Below are 13,257 nucleotides of genomic sequence, written 5' to 3'. Positions count from 1 at the left end.
GAAGCTTCTTTGGGTATAGTCTCTCTGTTATATTAGACTACTTTGAATCCATAGGGCATGCCTCCACACTTGTCCTGGGAAGGTCATGAAGGGTCTGGAAGTAGAATATGAAGGCTCTGTCCACAGAGGAGCAGGAAAGGACACATACCACCTCTGCACACAGGTGAGCTTTTCAGGGAGCTGGTTGTAAATTCTCATGGATACTAGGCACCATGACCTTTTCTAAGCCAAAAGCTATCTGATCTGATGCTCCTCATGCCTCCAAACATTCATCCATGCCTCCCAAGTCCATTTTTTTTTTCCTCATTCAGGTTGACAGGTGGAGATGGCTCGATCAGGATGATACTATTCCCATCAAGTGCTATTTGAATAATGGAATAACTGATACCACCAAATATATTGCTCCAAAGAGGTTAGATAACATTTGCTGCAGTCTCCCCACTTTGAATTGGTTAATTTCTTCCAATGTTTATAGACTTTAAGAGGCTTTTCCTACTGCAAACTGGACATTTATTGCTTTTTCACTTATCAAATGTGATGGCATCAAAAACACTGGTGGAAGATCTCAGAACCAAGCACAGAAACCATGGGCTGCCAAGGACAGGACTGCCCGGTGGGGAGTGCACAAATGTAGTGAGCACCTGGGTTCTGGTAAGAACCAATGTCTCTGTCAGGTCTGTAAGTGGAACCACTAAGTAGGCAGTGGGCAAAATATCAAAATGAGACCTTTATATCATTGGCCCAACTCCTGTGGGACTAGAAGATACCTTTAAAAACAAGTACTGGGGCTGGAGAGATGGCTTAGTGGTTAAGCGCTTGCCTGTGAAGCCTAAGGACCCCGGTTCGAGGCTCGGTTCCCCAGGTCCCACGTTAGCCACATGCACAAGGTGGTGCATGTGTCTGGAGTTCGTTTGCAGTGGCTGGAGGCTCTGGTGCACCCACTCTCTCTCTCTCTTTCTCTCTCAAATAAATAAATGAAAAAAATAAATAAAAATATTCTTAAAAAAAAATACTGGTGGCCAGGTTGACCCGAGTTACTGAGTGACAAGAGCTGGAGAGGTGGAGACCAGGGCACGGCTCAAAGTACCTCAGGGAGATGGCCAGGCATAGATGCTTCTGTGAAGTAAATGAGTATTGTGAATCTACAGAAATGCCAGACACACAAAATGCTTATGGGACTGCATGGGTTAAGAAGCAATCAAGTCGAAAGATGATGTACAGCCTCTTTTACTTTGCTGAATAAAATGTCTGGCCTTCGGACCAACCTCTTTTCTTGCTGTCATTACAGTTGAGAAATGTGCAGTGCTTCTCAACTACTCCTGATAGCTAAGTTAAGCTTGATCATGACTCATGCACCTGGATAGGAGTGACAGCTGCATTTATCCACACCTCACATGGTCCCATGCAGACTTAACTGTATCCCAATAGCAATTGCTTCTGCTATTCCTTGGCTTGGGTATATCAAGTATGTCCATGGTCCCAAAGGCTATGTCTAAAGGTCACTGGTAAGGAGAATTGTATTGTTTTTAGCTGACATTTTTTTGTGTGAGCAACAAACTTGAAGAGAGCTAGGAGGTGTGGTTTGCTGTTCAAACTATACTCAGTAGGTAAGTGTCACTTATGGGGGCTTTTTTGTGACAGGAGACAGTATATCCGAGAAATTGGAAAAACTGATGACCTAAAATACTGCAAGGACCACTAACCAACTCTATAGCTCCAAAAAGGAGTTTACTATAAACTTTTCTAATTTAATACTATAACATATACAGGACTTAAAAACCAATAGTCCAGAGCCAGGTGTGGTGGTCCACACCTTTAATTCCAGCACTTGGGAGGCAGAGGTAGGAGGATCGCCATGAGTTCAAGGCCAGCCTGAGATTAACTAGTGAATTTCAGGTCAGTCCCTACCTCGGGGGTAAAATAAAAGCCAAAAGTCCATACCTAAGGGATCTAAGTCTTCCTTTAAAATCTGTCCAAGAAAATCCTCCTAAAAATGATTTCCTATCGCAAAAGGTAGAAATTTCAAAATAAGGCAAGATTTAAAACACGTTTTAATTATAGTAACAAAAAGTGTACTAATGATCACTTTTTAAAATTTTTTTTTAATTTATTTGAGAGCAACAGACACAGAGAGAAAGACAGATAGAGGGAGAGAGAGACAATGGGCGTGCCAGGGCTTCCAGCCTCTGCAAACGAACTCCAGACCCGTGCACCCCCTTGTGCATCTGGCTAACGTGGGACCTGGGGAACCGAGCCTCGAACCGGGGTCCTTAGGCTTCACAGGCGAGCGCTTAACTGCTAAACCATCTCTCCAGCCCATGATCACTTTTTTTGAGGCAGGATCTTACTCTAGCCCAGGCTGGACTGTAACTTACTCTATTGACCTTGAACTCACAATGATCTTCCCATCTTAGCCTTACAAGTGCTTGGATTACAGGTATGAGCCACCATGCCTGGCTCTAATGGTCACTATTAGCTGTTTTATATACGTTCCTGCATAGCTTTCCTATACTGTACATGTACTTAGAATTTAGCACTGATCAAATTTCCTAGTTGTTGTCCTTTAATTTGATAATTTAAGCACAGCCTATTAAATCAATGAAATATATCTAATCTCAAATACCGTGCACTCTCTGCGCAAGACTTAGACTTGGCTCGGATCACTTTTTCTTGTCAGAAGCCCGAGTTTTGAAAAACTCTCTCCAAGGTTATGACCAAGTTGTCAGTTTAATTACTTCAAATATATTTACAGTTTGGGCTTTCAAAACTCTAAAATTATTTTCAAAGTAAGTTTTATAGTGATTCTAAGGAAATTAGCCCATGCCAAGAAGAACAATGCTGTACTTGTTGGGGGAAATATGCATTCTCAGTCCAGGTCTTTATGATACTGACATTTGAGGTTGTCGCTCTTTGTTATTTATGGGGTTGCCTTGTGGTAATGCTCTAGATAATCATAATTGTTTTATAAAGTGTGGCAGAGGAATATTTCATATAATCTACATTTATAGATGAGTGGCATTTATAACTTAACACTGGGATCTTGATGAGAGTGCTAGGAAAATGACGATAAGCTCTTTTTTAAACAGCTTTATTGAGATATAATTTATATAGCATAAAGTCATCCATTTTAAGTGTATGACTTAAGAATTTTTAGTATAAGGCGGGTGTGGTGGTGCACGCCTTTAATCCCAGCACTCGGGAGGCAGAGGTAGGAAGATTGCCATGAGTTCAAGGCCACCCTGAGATGACAGAGTTAATTCCAGTCAGCCTGGACCAGAGTGAGACCCTACCTCGAAAAACCAAAAAACAAAACAAAACAAAAAAAAAAAAGAATTTTTAGTATATTTACAGAGGAATACAACCACCACCACCACGATTGAGTCTTAGAACCTTTCCAAATGATCCTCAAATTGATTGGTTCTCAATATTCCTAGTGCATAGGGAAGTACATTTCTATTTCCTGGTCCAAATAAGCCACAGTTCCCAAGCATCTGTGAAAGGAATGAGGAGAAGTAGAAGGTAGGCTTCATATCTTCTGAACCGTGTTTTCCCTAAATCCATCAACTTTAAAGGTAGGAACTCTTGGCCCCCGAACTAACTACATTTTGATGTGCTTGCTGGGTTAAGTTGAAGACCAAGAGGAAAAATTCACCTTCCTTATAAAGAGATGTTTGTTGACATAAAAAGACTGTAATGGGAAGTTAGAGGAGACTTGAACAGAAAGGACAAAAGAAAAAAACAGTTCTAACAGAGATGCCAAGCAACTGAGAAGAGATGAGAAAAGCTTTCTCTAAGTCAATTAGTTTCAGCTAGGTCACTTAGTTTATGGACTACTTCCAGTATGGAGGCCCTACGTGCTTTACTGGGAAAGGAAGTGAAACTCTCTTAATAGTACTGAAGTGTAACAAGAAATCTCACCATGCCATGGAACTACGATATACAGCATAATGAAAGTAAATGTTATGGCACTTGACTTCATGGCCTATAATCTCCCATTCAATCAGAACAGAGATTCTTACATCAGCAAGAAAACAAAAAGCTGGACACTTTAACACAGGCCTATACATGACAAAGAATGAAAATTAGAGTTCTTCCATGCTTATAGTTGTATAGTCTGATACAAACAATATCTCAAACTGACATCAACAACTTAGTTTTGGACCAACTGATATTCTAAATTATTGCTGTCTGACAGATGCTGGTAGCTGCCCACACGATATCCAAAAAAGCTATGTTCTCTAATATAATAATAATTCTAAATTATAGCTTTATTAAGAGGAAATAGGTTTATTTATAGTGAGTACTGATGATTTCTAATGATGTTTGGGGCTGCATTACACTGTTCACTGCAACACACATTTGAACAGCTTCAACTGACTGAATCACTAACAAAAACATTCTGGCACAAATAATGTCTCCCTCGATTCAAAGCAATGAGCAAATGTTACAAAAGCAGCCCTGTAGAGAGCAACTCTCTGCCACGTCCTTTTCTGCTTGACTAATCCACCTGCAGTGAACGTTTCTGCCTTTGGGGTTAAAGACATTCTGCTTAAAATCTGCTTCTCCTTTGGCCTCTATGACAATACAAGATCCTTCTTTTTCCCTAACATGCAGACTTTGCTGGCGGGGGAGGGGGGGTTGCCTTCATCCTGAGAAACATCTTCCCCTTCTCTTACTTTCTTTCTCCTCTCTCTTTTTAAATATTTCTTTCTTTTAAATATTTTATTTATGTATTTGCAACCAGAGAGAGAGAGAAAGAGAAAGAGAGAGAGAGAGAGAGAGAGAGAGAGAGAGAGTGTGTGTGTGTGTGTGTGTGTGTGTGCTATGGTTCATACCTGGAAGCCAGAGGACAACTTTATGGTGGGTCCTGACCTTCCCACCTCATTTAAGGCAGGGTTTCTTTCTGTAGACTCTTGCTTTGCTGTTCTTTGCTACACTTGCCAGAAGCTACTGGTAAATTCTCCTATTTCTGTCTCCCAGCTTGCCATCAGCACGCTGGGATAACAGAAGCCCACTAAGACTTCTGGCCTTTTTATGTGTGGTCTAAGGATCAAACTCGGGTACTCTGGCTTGAACAAAAGGTGCTTTATCCACTAAGAAATCTCTCTGGGCCCATCCCCTTTTCTTTCTTTTTTTTTTTTTTTTTAAATTTCTTCTTCTTCTTCTTTTGTTTTTTCATTGGTAGGGTCTCTCTCCAGCCCAGACTAACCTGGAATTTACTATGTAATCTCAAGCTGGCCTCAAACTCATAACAATCCTCCTACCTCTGCCTTCTGAGTGCTAGGATTAAAGGTGTGCACCACCTCATGTGGCCCCTTTTCTTTGTAAAAATTATCTATTATGCATTTACTTACTCACTTGAGAAAGACTATAAGAGTTGGTATGCCAGGGTCTCCTAATGCTACAAACATGAACTCCAGATGCATGTGTCACTTTGTGTGTCTGGCTTTATGCGGGAGGTAGGGAACTGAACTTGGGCCACCGTGAAGCAAGAACCTTTAACCACTTAGCCATCTCTCCAGCGCTCTTGCCCTTTTCTTACAGTACGGATTTTACCTTCCTGACCCAGAGGGCAGCTCTAAGAAAACAAACACTTCTATCGTTCTGCAGCTGGACATTAGTTTGGAAGACAAGGGGAGGAAGTGAATTGTGATGTTACTTACCATTGGTAGATAAGGAAGACAAGTGCTCAGACAGTGTGTGAAGTATAGAAGGTCACCATGGCCAGAAACAATAGCTTCAGCACTCGAATCCAGGTCTGCAGGCTCCAGTCCTGCATTCTTCTCTCCTGCTCCTGAGACGTCCCTAATCTCTACTCTCCAATCCTTGCCAGCCTCTGAATCCTTGCACCTCCACTTTCGGACTTTATACAGCATTGCCATCAGGTATCTGGCCAAAGCTTAAAGTCGACAATATTCTTTTCTTCCTTTTTGTGTTACAAATTATTTCTTGACAATTTTTTGTACATGCCTATAGTACATTTTGATCATATTTGCCTCATTACCTTATCTAGTCCCCCCAATCCCTCCTACTGAACCTCTTCTTTCTTATTACTCCTACTATGATGGGCTTTGTGACCCACTTAATTTAATTAGGCTTGTTTGCATGAGCACAGGTGAGGAGTTATTTACAGGAGCAGGGGCAGCTTGTCAGTGACTATACCCCTGAAGAAAATGTCTTCTCCTCCCTCAGATACCAGTAACTGCCTGTAAGTCCTTCAGGAGTAGTTAGGGCCTCATGAGTTCCTCTACCATCCATGACAAAATGTTAATGGGCCCAATTTAAAGCAACATTCTTTTCTTTGTTTGTTTGTTTCTTTGTTTGTTTGTTTTTTTGAGGTGGGGTCTCACTCTAGCCCAGGCTGACCTGGAATTCACTATGTAGTCTCAGGGTGACCTCAAACTCACAGCGATTCGCCCTCTGTCTCCTGAATGCTGGGATTAAAAGCATGAGCCACCATGTCCAGCTAAAGGCAACATTCTTAACTGAACCCATCATTTTTTTTTCCCCAAAGCAGCTCCTTCTGATATACTCATGTCCACTTGCCTTTTTTTTTTTTTCGAGGTACAGTTTCACTCTAGCCCAGGCTGACCTAGGATTCACTATGTAGTCTCAGGGTGGCCTCAAACTCTCAGTGATCCTCCTACCTCTGCCTCCCGAGTGCTGGGATTAAAGGTGTGCACCACCACACCTGGCTTTCACTTGCTATTTTTACCCAGGTACCTGACTTTATAGCCTGACAACTAAAATCATTCTCTCTCCCCACTGCTCCCCTAGCCAATCTGCCATCTCCCAATTCAATTGCTAGGGAAGCCTAGCAATAATTCTCCTATATCACCACTTCTACAGCCACTCCTTTCTTCTTAATCCTTTTGTTAACAGCTGAATTCGAGCTCTTTCTCTGTCTCTCGCTTTAGCTATCAAATATCCTGACCCCTTGGCACCTAGCTGTCTTTCAAAGCTCTTCATAATTTATTATCCTACTTTTTTTGAGATAGGGTCTCACACTAGCTCAGGCTGATTGGGAATTCACTATGTAGTCTCAGAATGGCCTTGAACTCACGGTGATGCTCCTGCCTCTGCCTCCCAAGTGCTGGGATGAAAGGAGTGCACCACCACGCACTTTATTTTCCTAATGTTTAGACTTGATCATGTCACTACAATGTCAGCCATCAATGGCTTCCACTGACCTTAAAATAAATTACAAATTCATTCCCTCAAACCCATATCTGATCTCTACTTGCATTTCCAAGTTAACTAGTGTCCTTCCTAGTACAAACTGTCAGCTACAACCAGGCTGGTCTATGCAAAGCTGCCAGCACTTGCCCATGTGATTTTCCTGCTCATCCCCACCACCACCTAAGCAAAGCCAAGGTACAGATAAGTCTGTCCTCGTTCATGGAGCACAGCCCAGCTTCCTGACCCAAGGGAACATCTTGATCAGCAATACTATCACTCAGTTGTCATTTAAACACACCTCCAGTGTTAGTTCACTTTTAATTTGCTGTCGTCTCGGGTGTTCAGATTGAATGCCCAACAGAAACAGTCTCAGGAGTGACAGAATTTGGGTAGTGGGTACTCAAGCATTTGTTGGTTGATTACATAGCTGCCCTTCATCATTTCTTGCAATGTGAATAATGCAGAAATGAAGCTGCTAACTTGAGTGGTGATAGGCTTCTAGAATTAATGCCTTTTTGTCAGCATCATCTCTCTGTTCCCAAACAAATCCAGTGAAGGCTTAGCTTCCGCAGCACAGAAAGCTTCTACAAACTACTCCTTTCTCCATTAGTGCCCCGGCATTTCCAAAATCGTGGGTAATAGTGAAAAACACACACACTAGTCATATGTTGGCAATAGCCATCCTAAACACCTTCAGATGCAAAGAAAGGAAGGCTCAGGCCGGGAGATAACACATTCAGTAAAGTGTTTGCCTCACAGGCATGAGGACCTGAGTTTAATTCTCAGAAGCAATGTAAAAAAAGCTTGGAGTGGTCTGGCCTACTTGGCCAGCTCTAGGCCAGTGAGCTACTCTGTCTCAAAAAAAAAAAAAAAATATATATATATATATATATGGATGGTTGCCTGAAGAATGATGTCGTAGGTTGTCCTCTGGCCTCCACATACACATAAACATATATGCCATGACCCCCATCACATACATGCATCTGTCTACACACATGCAGAAAAGGAATGAAAGGGTCAAATGCCAATGCTCTTTACAAAGCAAGACACATAACCTTGTGTATTCTGAAGCTAGAACACTTCCCTTCCTGTGGGAGGCCCCACAAAGCCTTTATAAACACTTCATGCATCAGTCACCCTGGCTTAAAATAGTCTAAATACTGGAGCACAGTGGGAGAACTAGAATTTAGTCCAGCTCATTTTGATTACTGCTTTTCAGTCATAACCACTCATTTCTCTGTTGTTGCCCTTTCATGCAATCAAAAGCTATAGCAGACCAGTTTCTGCTGTTACTGCATCAGCCTGAGCTTTCAGGTTATGCTTCCTGACTGGGCTTCTCAAAAGCTGGATGATGGGCTGGAGAAATGGCTCAGCAGTTAAGGTGTTTGCCTATAAAGCCTAATCATGCAGGTTCGATTCCCTAGTAGCCACGTAAAACCAGATGCACAAAGTGGCACATGCACCTGGGGTTTGCAGTGGCTAGAGGCTCTGGCATGCCCATTCTCTCCCATCCCCCCTCTCTTGCAAATATATAAATAAAAACCACTTTTTTAAAAAAATAAAAAGGATGGCTGACAATGTAAACCAGCTTCTGGAAGTACTTTTGGTATTTACAGTCACAACTATACATCCTACACACAAACCTTTATGAGGCCATGCCAGAGACTGCAGGTCAGCAGTTTGCAAGATGTTATTCTATTAGAAGATTCAGCCAAAAACAGCACCCAGCCTCCGGAGGTCCATCAGACAAAAAGAATTCTTGTGTTAGGCAGCCTAGTGCTTTTATAGGGTCTGCCAACTGTTGGGCACTTGTTTCTAAATTGAGGGCTACTACAGAAGATGCTGAAATCTATCTTCCATGTCAAATCAATCCCCACAATGATTGCCAGGGGTTGGGGTGGGGGGACAGGGAGGAAAGTAGGTGTGGTTAGAAATAACATAGCCTGGTATCTGGTGGCTTACATTTGTAACCCTAGCAAGCAGGAGGCACACAGGAAGATCATCCATTCAATGCCAGCCTGGGCTCCATAAAGTTCCAGGCCATCCTGGGCTATATAATGATATTCTACCTCAACAAAAGGTAAAAAACAATCGAACAAATGAAAAGAAAGAAATGAACACATAAGGGATTCTGGTAGTGACAGAGATGTTTTGAGTTTTCTGTGGTGGCAGATGCATAGATATGATAAAATTGCAAAGAACTCAATTCTTATACAGGCACTAGTAAAACTGTGCAAATCTTAATAAAATTGGTGAGTTGTAGCAGTATCACTGTCCTATTACAATTACAATGTTGCACCAAGATGCTACTATGGGGCGGGGAGGGGGAAAGCTCCTGTATCAATTCTTAAGGCTGCCTGTGAATCTAATGACCTCAGAACACAATGTTAATTAAAATAAGGCAAATTTCAAAATGTCGCCCTTTATAATAGAATGTGGGAGAAAGCGAATTTATGACTGTAATAGGTACAAGTAGAAGATACAAACCTGAAACAAGATCTGGTCTTGAATTTGAACTTCCGGAAAGGGTTGTCACCCAGATCACACTGCCAAGAGCCTCACACTCATCCAGACATATCCCCCAAAGGACCTTTGACTTTTCTTCACTCTGGGTGACTTTAGCCCCTCTCCTATTGGTCACATTGTGGGCCTTGATTTTGGGAAAGTAAGTTTTGTGCTAAGTACCAATGTCTCACACATCCAACAAAGCTCATTTAAATCCAAGTCAAAGCATTTTAGGCACCACATCTACAATGAATCCTGACATTTTGCACTCACGCTCATTTGCCTTTATGGGCTGAATATACAGATAGTTGTAAGACAGGAGATGTGAAGTTTTTTGATCAGGTTTGTTCATCACTTCCTTTCATTAGAACTTACAAGGAGTTTTTTTTTTTTTAGGCTAGGAAGGATTAAAATCCCAGACATTTTGTTTTCATATGAAAGTGCCATCATTCTTCTACTTTGTAAACATGGTGACACCTAAAGCTGAGCAAGGACTGGCAGCCTGGCGTTTCAACAGTCACGTTACATACTATCATGCTACTTGGAGGGGTGAACTGTGCTGTGCAGTTGGTTCCTAATTCCGCAGAGAAGCAGAACGATGACCTTACTCACCAATGTCATTGCTGCGGTCTGAGAGGTCCTTATCCAAGATGCCAGAGAGTGCGCTGCCCGTCAAGTCAATCTTTGGACCGTCACCCCTACATTAAAACACAAGTCCAGATGTTTAATAATTGGTGTGTGTCCTTGTCATTCTGCCTGCTTTATGCTGCACACACATTAAGGAGGGTGCTGTGTGTGGGGCAAATGGCACGGTAGCTTGTGAAGGAGCCAAAGGGAGCCAGTGAGAGCCAATGAGCTGTCTGGCCACATGGCCCGCAGACTGGATGCTGCTGTCTTCTGCACCTATTTTCAAAGATAGCTATTTTAATAATGACTTTTCACCAGTACACCTCCAGGCACCAACCCTCCCACTGGGCATGCAGGGTGCAACAGTCCTGCTCCCGCCCCATGGCCAAATAAGCACTGGCAAACTGGAAGCTTCCCTTTTAAGGAACGCATAATTTAGCCAATGCTTCTTGTCAAAGGTCAGCTACTTTTAACCTTGAGAAAAACGGTTCTCAGGCTGAGGCATCAGCCAGCCTGTTGACAAGTACAAGGTGTCAAGTTGAGATCTGGCAGCTTAAAGGCTGGCACTGGGGCATAGGTCTGTAAAATTAGCTAGCTGCTAGGTGGGTGCCCCTGCATCCATTAGGACTCCCTTTGTAGCTGGGCTGGAAGCAGCCCACACTTGGGGTGGGAGGAGACTTCCAAGTTGATGAGAGAAACACAGCCACTTCATATCCTAAATGGAGGCTCTGCCATATTCCCCTAAAAGGGCAGCTCTTTGGCCCTGTTAGGGGGTTAAGCCTGGAATGAGATTATCCAAGGGCTGAGCCTTGCCTATAAAGTGAGAGGGAAGGTTGAGCAGTTGTTCCCGGAAAAGCAACAGAAATAGTCTATCTCATGGCTCTTGAAGGTCACCATGGCCTTAAGCTGAACTACACAACTAGGAACAGATTCACTCCAGAAATATTTGTGAAATACCTATGGTGCTGGGGATAAGGAGAGGACCAAGCCAGAAAGCATCTGCTCTGAAAAGGTTCATGGTCTACATGGGATAGACAGACCCAAACAGGCATACATGTCATAGGCCATGTAAGATAACGGAGTGTCACAGTCCTGAATTATAGCCACAAGTTTTGGAGGACAAGTGAAAGGGGGGCATTATAGTTGGGCCTTGGAGAAAAAGAAGAGGGGACATATACATAAGAGGCAGGATTGACCATAAACCCAAGCACGGATAAAGGTGCCCAAGTGGCCAGGAGGCCCAGGGCTAATGCCTACAGTCTCAAGAGAAATGAAAGGAGATAAGCTGGCAGGGTTAGCAGGGGCCAGGGTATACTGAGCTGGGCACAAGAGTTTTAGATTTCTCCTAGAGGTGGCAGGGGTGGAGGGAAGAGTGCAGCACTTGTAAGCCCAGAGGGGAAGGAGGACTCTACACTAGGAAGTTGACAGGGTGACTCCTGGGCTTCTCACTCCAGGAGATAGGATGGTGCGGACATGCAGCATAGCATGAATGCTCTTGAAGTGGTGGTAAAGTACTCATGGAAGGTGGTGAGTCTTCTTTAGTTCTTGAGTATTTCTGATTCCAACTCTCAAACACCTTTGACTAGAGGGCAAACAGAGGTAAGGTAGGAACCCCAGGCAAAATGAACCCTCTTCTTCTTGGCCTCCTCTAAGAGGAACATAGCCTGAAGACTGCTCTATAGTGTGCATTATAAATTTGGAAGAAATAGCTTCACAGAAGGGCCTTCATTTACTATCTCACCCAACTTTCTAAGGCTTCAGGGCCTCCAGGCCAGGGGTCCATCTCCGACTCTCCTTCAATCCCCTGGCCACCAAAGGTCAGGCCACTGTTGAAGGCAGATATTAAACCAACTAGACTGATGGTATGGAGATTTCTTTAAAAATTGTAATTCTCAGGGCCTCAATATTCACCAGTTGAAGGTACACTTAATTTTCCATAGGTTCTACATATATGGATTCAGCCAAACTTGGACAGGGACAGGAGGATTACACGTGTGAGGCCAGTCTTGGCTACATAATGGAGGCAGGAAGACTGAAAGCTTAAGAACAGTTTGAGCAACATACTTGAGATCTTTTCTCAAAAAGAAACAAATAAGCAAATGCTGGTAAAGATATGAAGATGGGGAATTCATACACTTTTGGTATGAATGTAAATTTGTCCAGCCACTATGGAAAACAGCATGGAGGATCCTCAAGAAACTAGAAATAGAACTACATGTGATCCAGCCACTTCTGGTTGTATAACCAAAAGAACTGAAATCAGTATGTTGAAGAGACACGCATTCAAGTGACAACTACAACACTGCTAACAATAACCAAGATATGGAATCAACTTCTGTGAATGGATAAAGAAAATGACATAGACATATTTTTGTACTTTGAATATAAAATGTCCCCAGCTGACCCATGTGTTTGAATAGTTGTTCAGGAAAGTTGAGGAACCTTCAGAAGTGGAGCCTTGCTAGAGGAAATGGGTCACTGGGGGTGGCCTTGAGGTTGTTTCAGTCCAGCCTCACTTGCTGTTCTCTCTTGCTTCCTGACTCTGGGCAGATGTGACATAAGCTTCCTGATCTGGCCTGCCATGCCTCCTATGCTATGAGGAAATGTCTCAAAATTATAATCTGAACTAAACTCTTTTCCTTCCATAAGTTGCTTCTCCTCACATATTCTGTCCCAGCAATTAAAAAGTAACTGAGCCACATAAACAATGAAATATTACTCAGCTATCAAACAATTGAAATGCTTTGGATATGGCTTAGTGACAGAACATTTGCCTAACATGCTTAAGATCCTGGGTTTGATCCTAAGGGGGGGAAAAAAAGAATGAAATTCTGTCTTTTGTAGAATTATGGATGAAACTGGAGGATACTATGTTCAGTGAAATGAATCAGGCACAAAAAGACAAATACAGCTTTTCACTATTTTGAGATCTGCTAAAAAATT

General features: G+C 42.6%; 1 protein-coding gene across 6 annotated transcripts in view; it reads right to left on the bottom strand.

The window, feature by feature from the left end:
• Sh3kbp1 (SH3 domain containing kinase binding protein 1) overlaps nucleotides 1-13,257 on the bottom strand; it is a 446,513-nt gene that overhangs the window by 38,050 nt on the left and 395,206 nt on the right. For all 6 annotated transcript variants that reach the window (XM_045140550.1, XM_045140551.1, XM_045140548.1 and 3 more), the window contains one exon: nucleotides 10,300-10,385. In XM_045140550.1, coding sequence (XP_044996485.1) covers nucleotides 10,300-10,385 — 86 coding nt within the window. The remainder of the gene's footprint in view (nucleotides 1-10,299; nucleotides 10,386-13,257) is intronic.

Source organism: Jaculus jaculus, chromosome X, assembly GCF_020740685.1.
Source record: "Jaculus jaculus isolate mJacJac1 chromosome X, mJacJac1.mat.Y.cur, whole genome shotgun sequence".
Classification (NCBI taxonomy): domain Eukaryota; kingdom Metazoa; phylum Chordata; class Mammalia; order Rodentia; family Dipodidae; genus Jaculus; species Jaculus jaculus.
The sequence above is the reverse complement of the archived record's forward strand: the minus strand, read 5'-3'. Positions and strand labels throughout refer to the sequence as shown.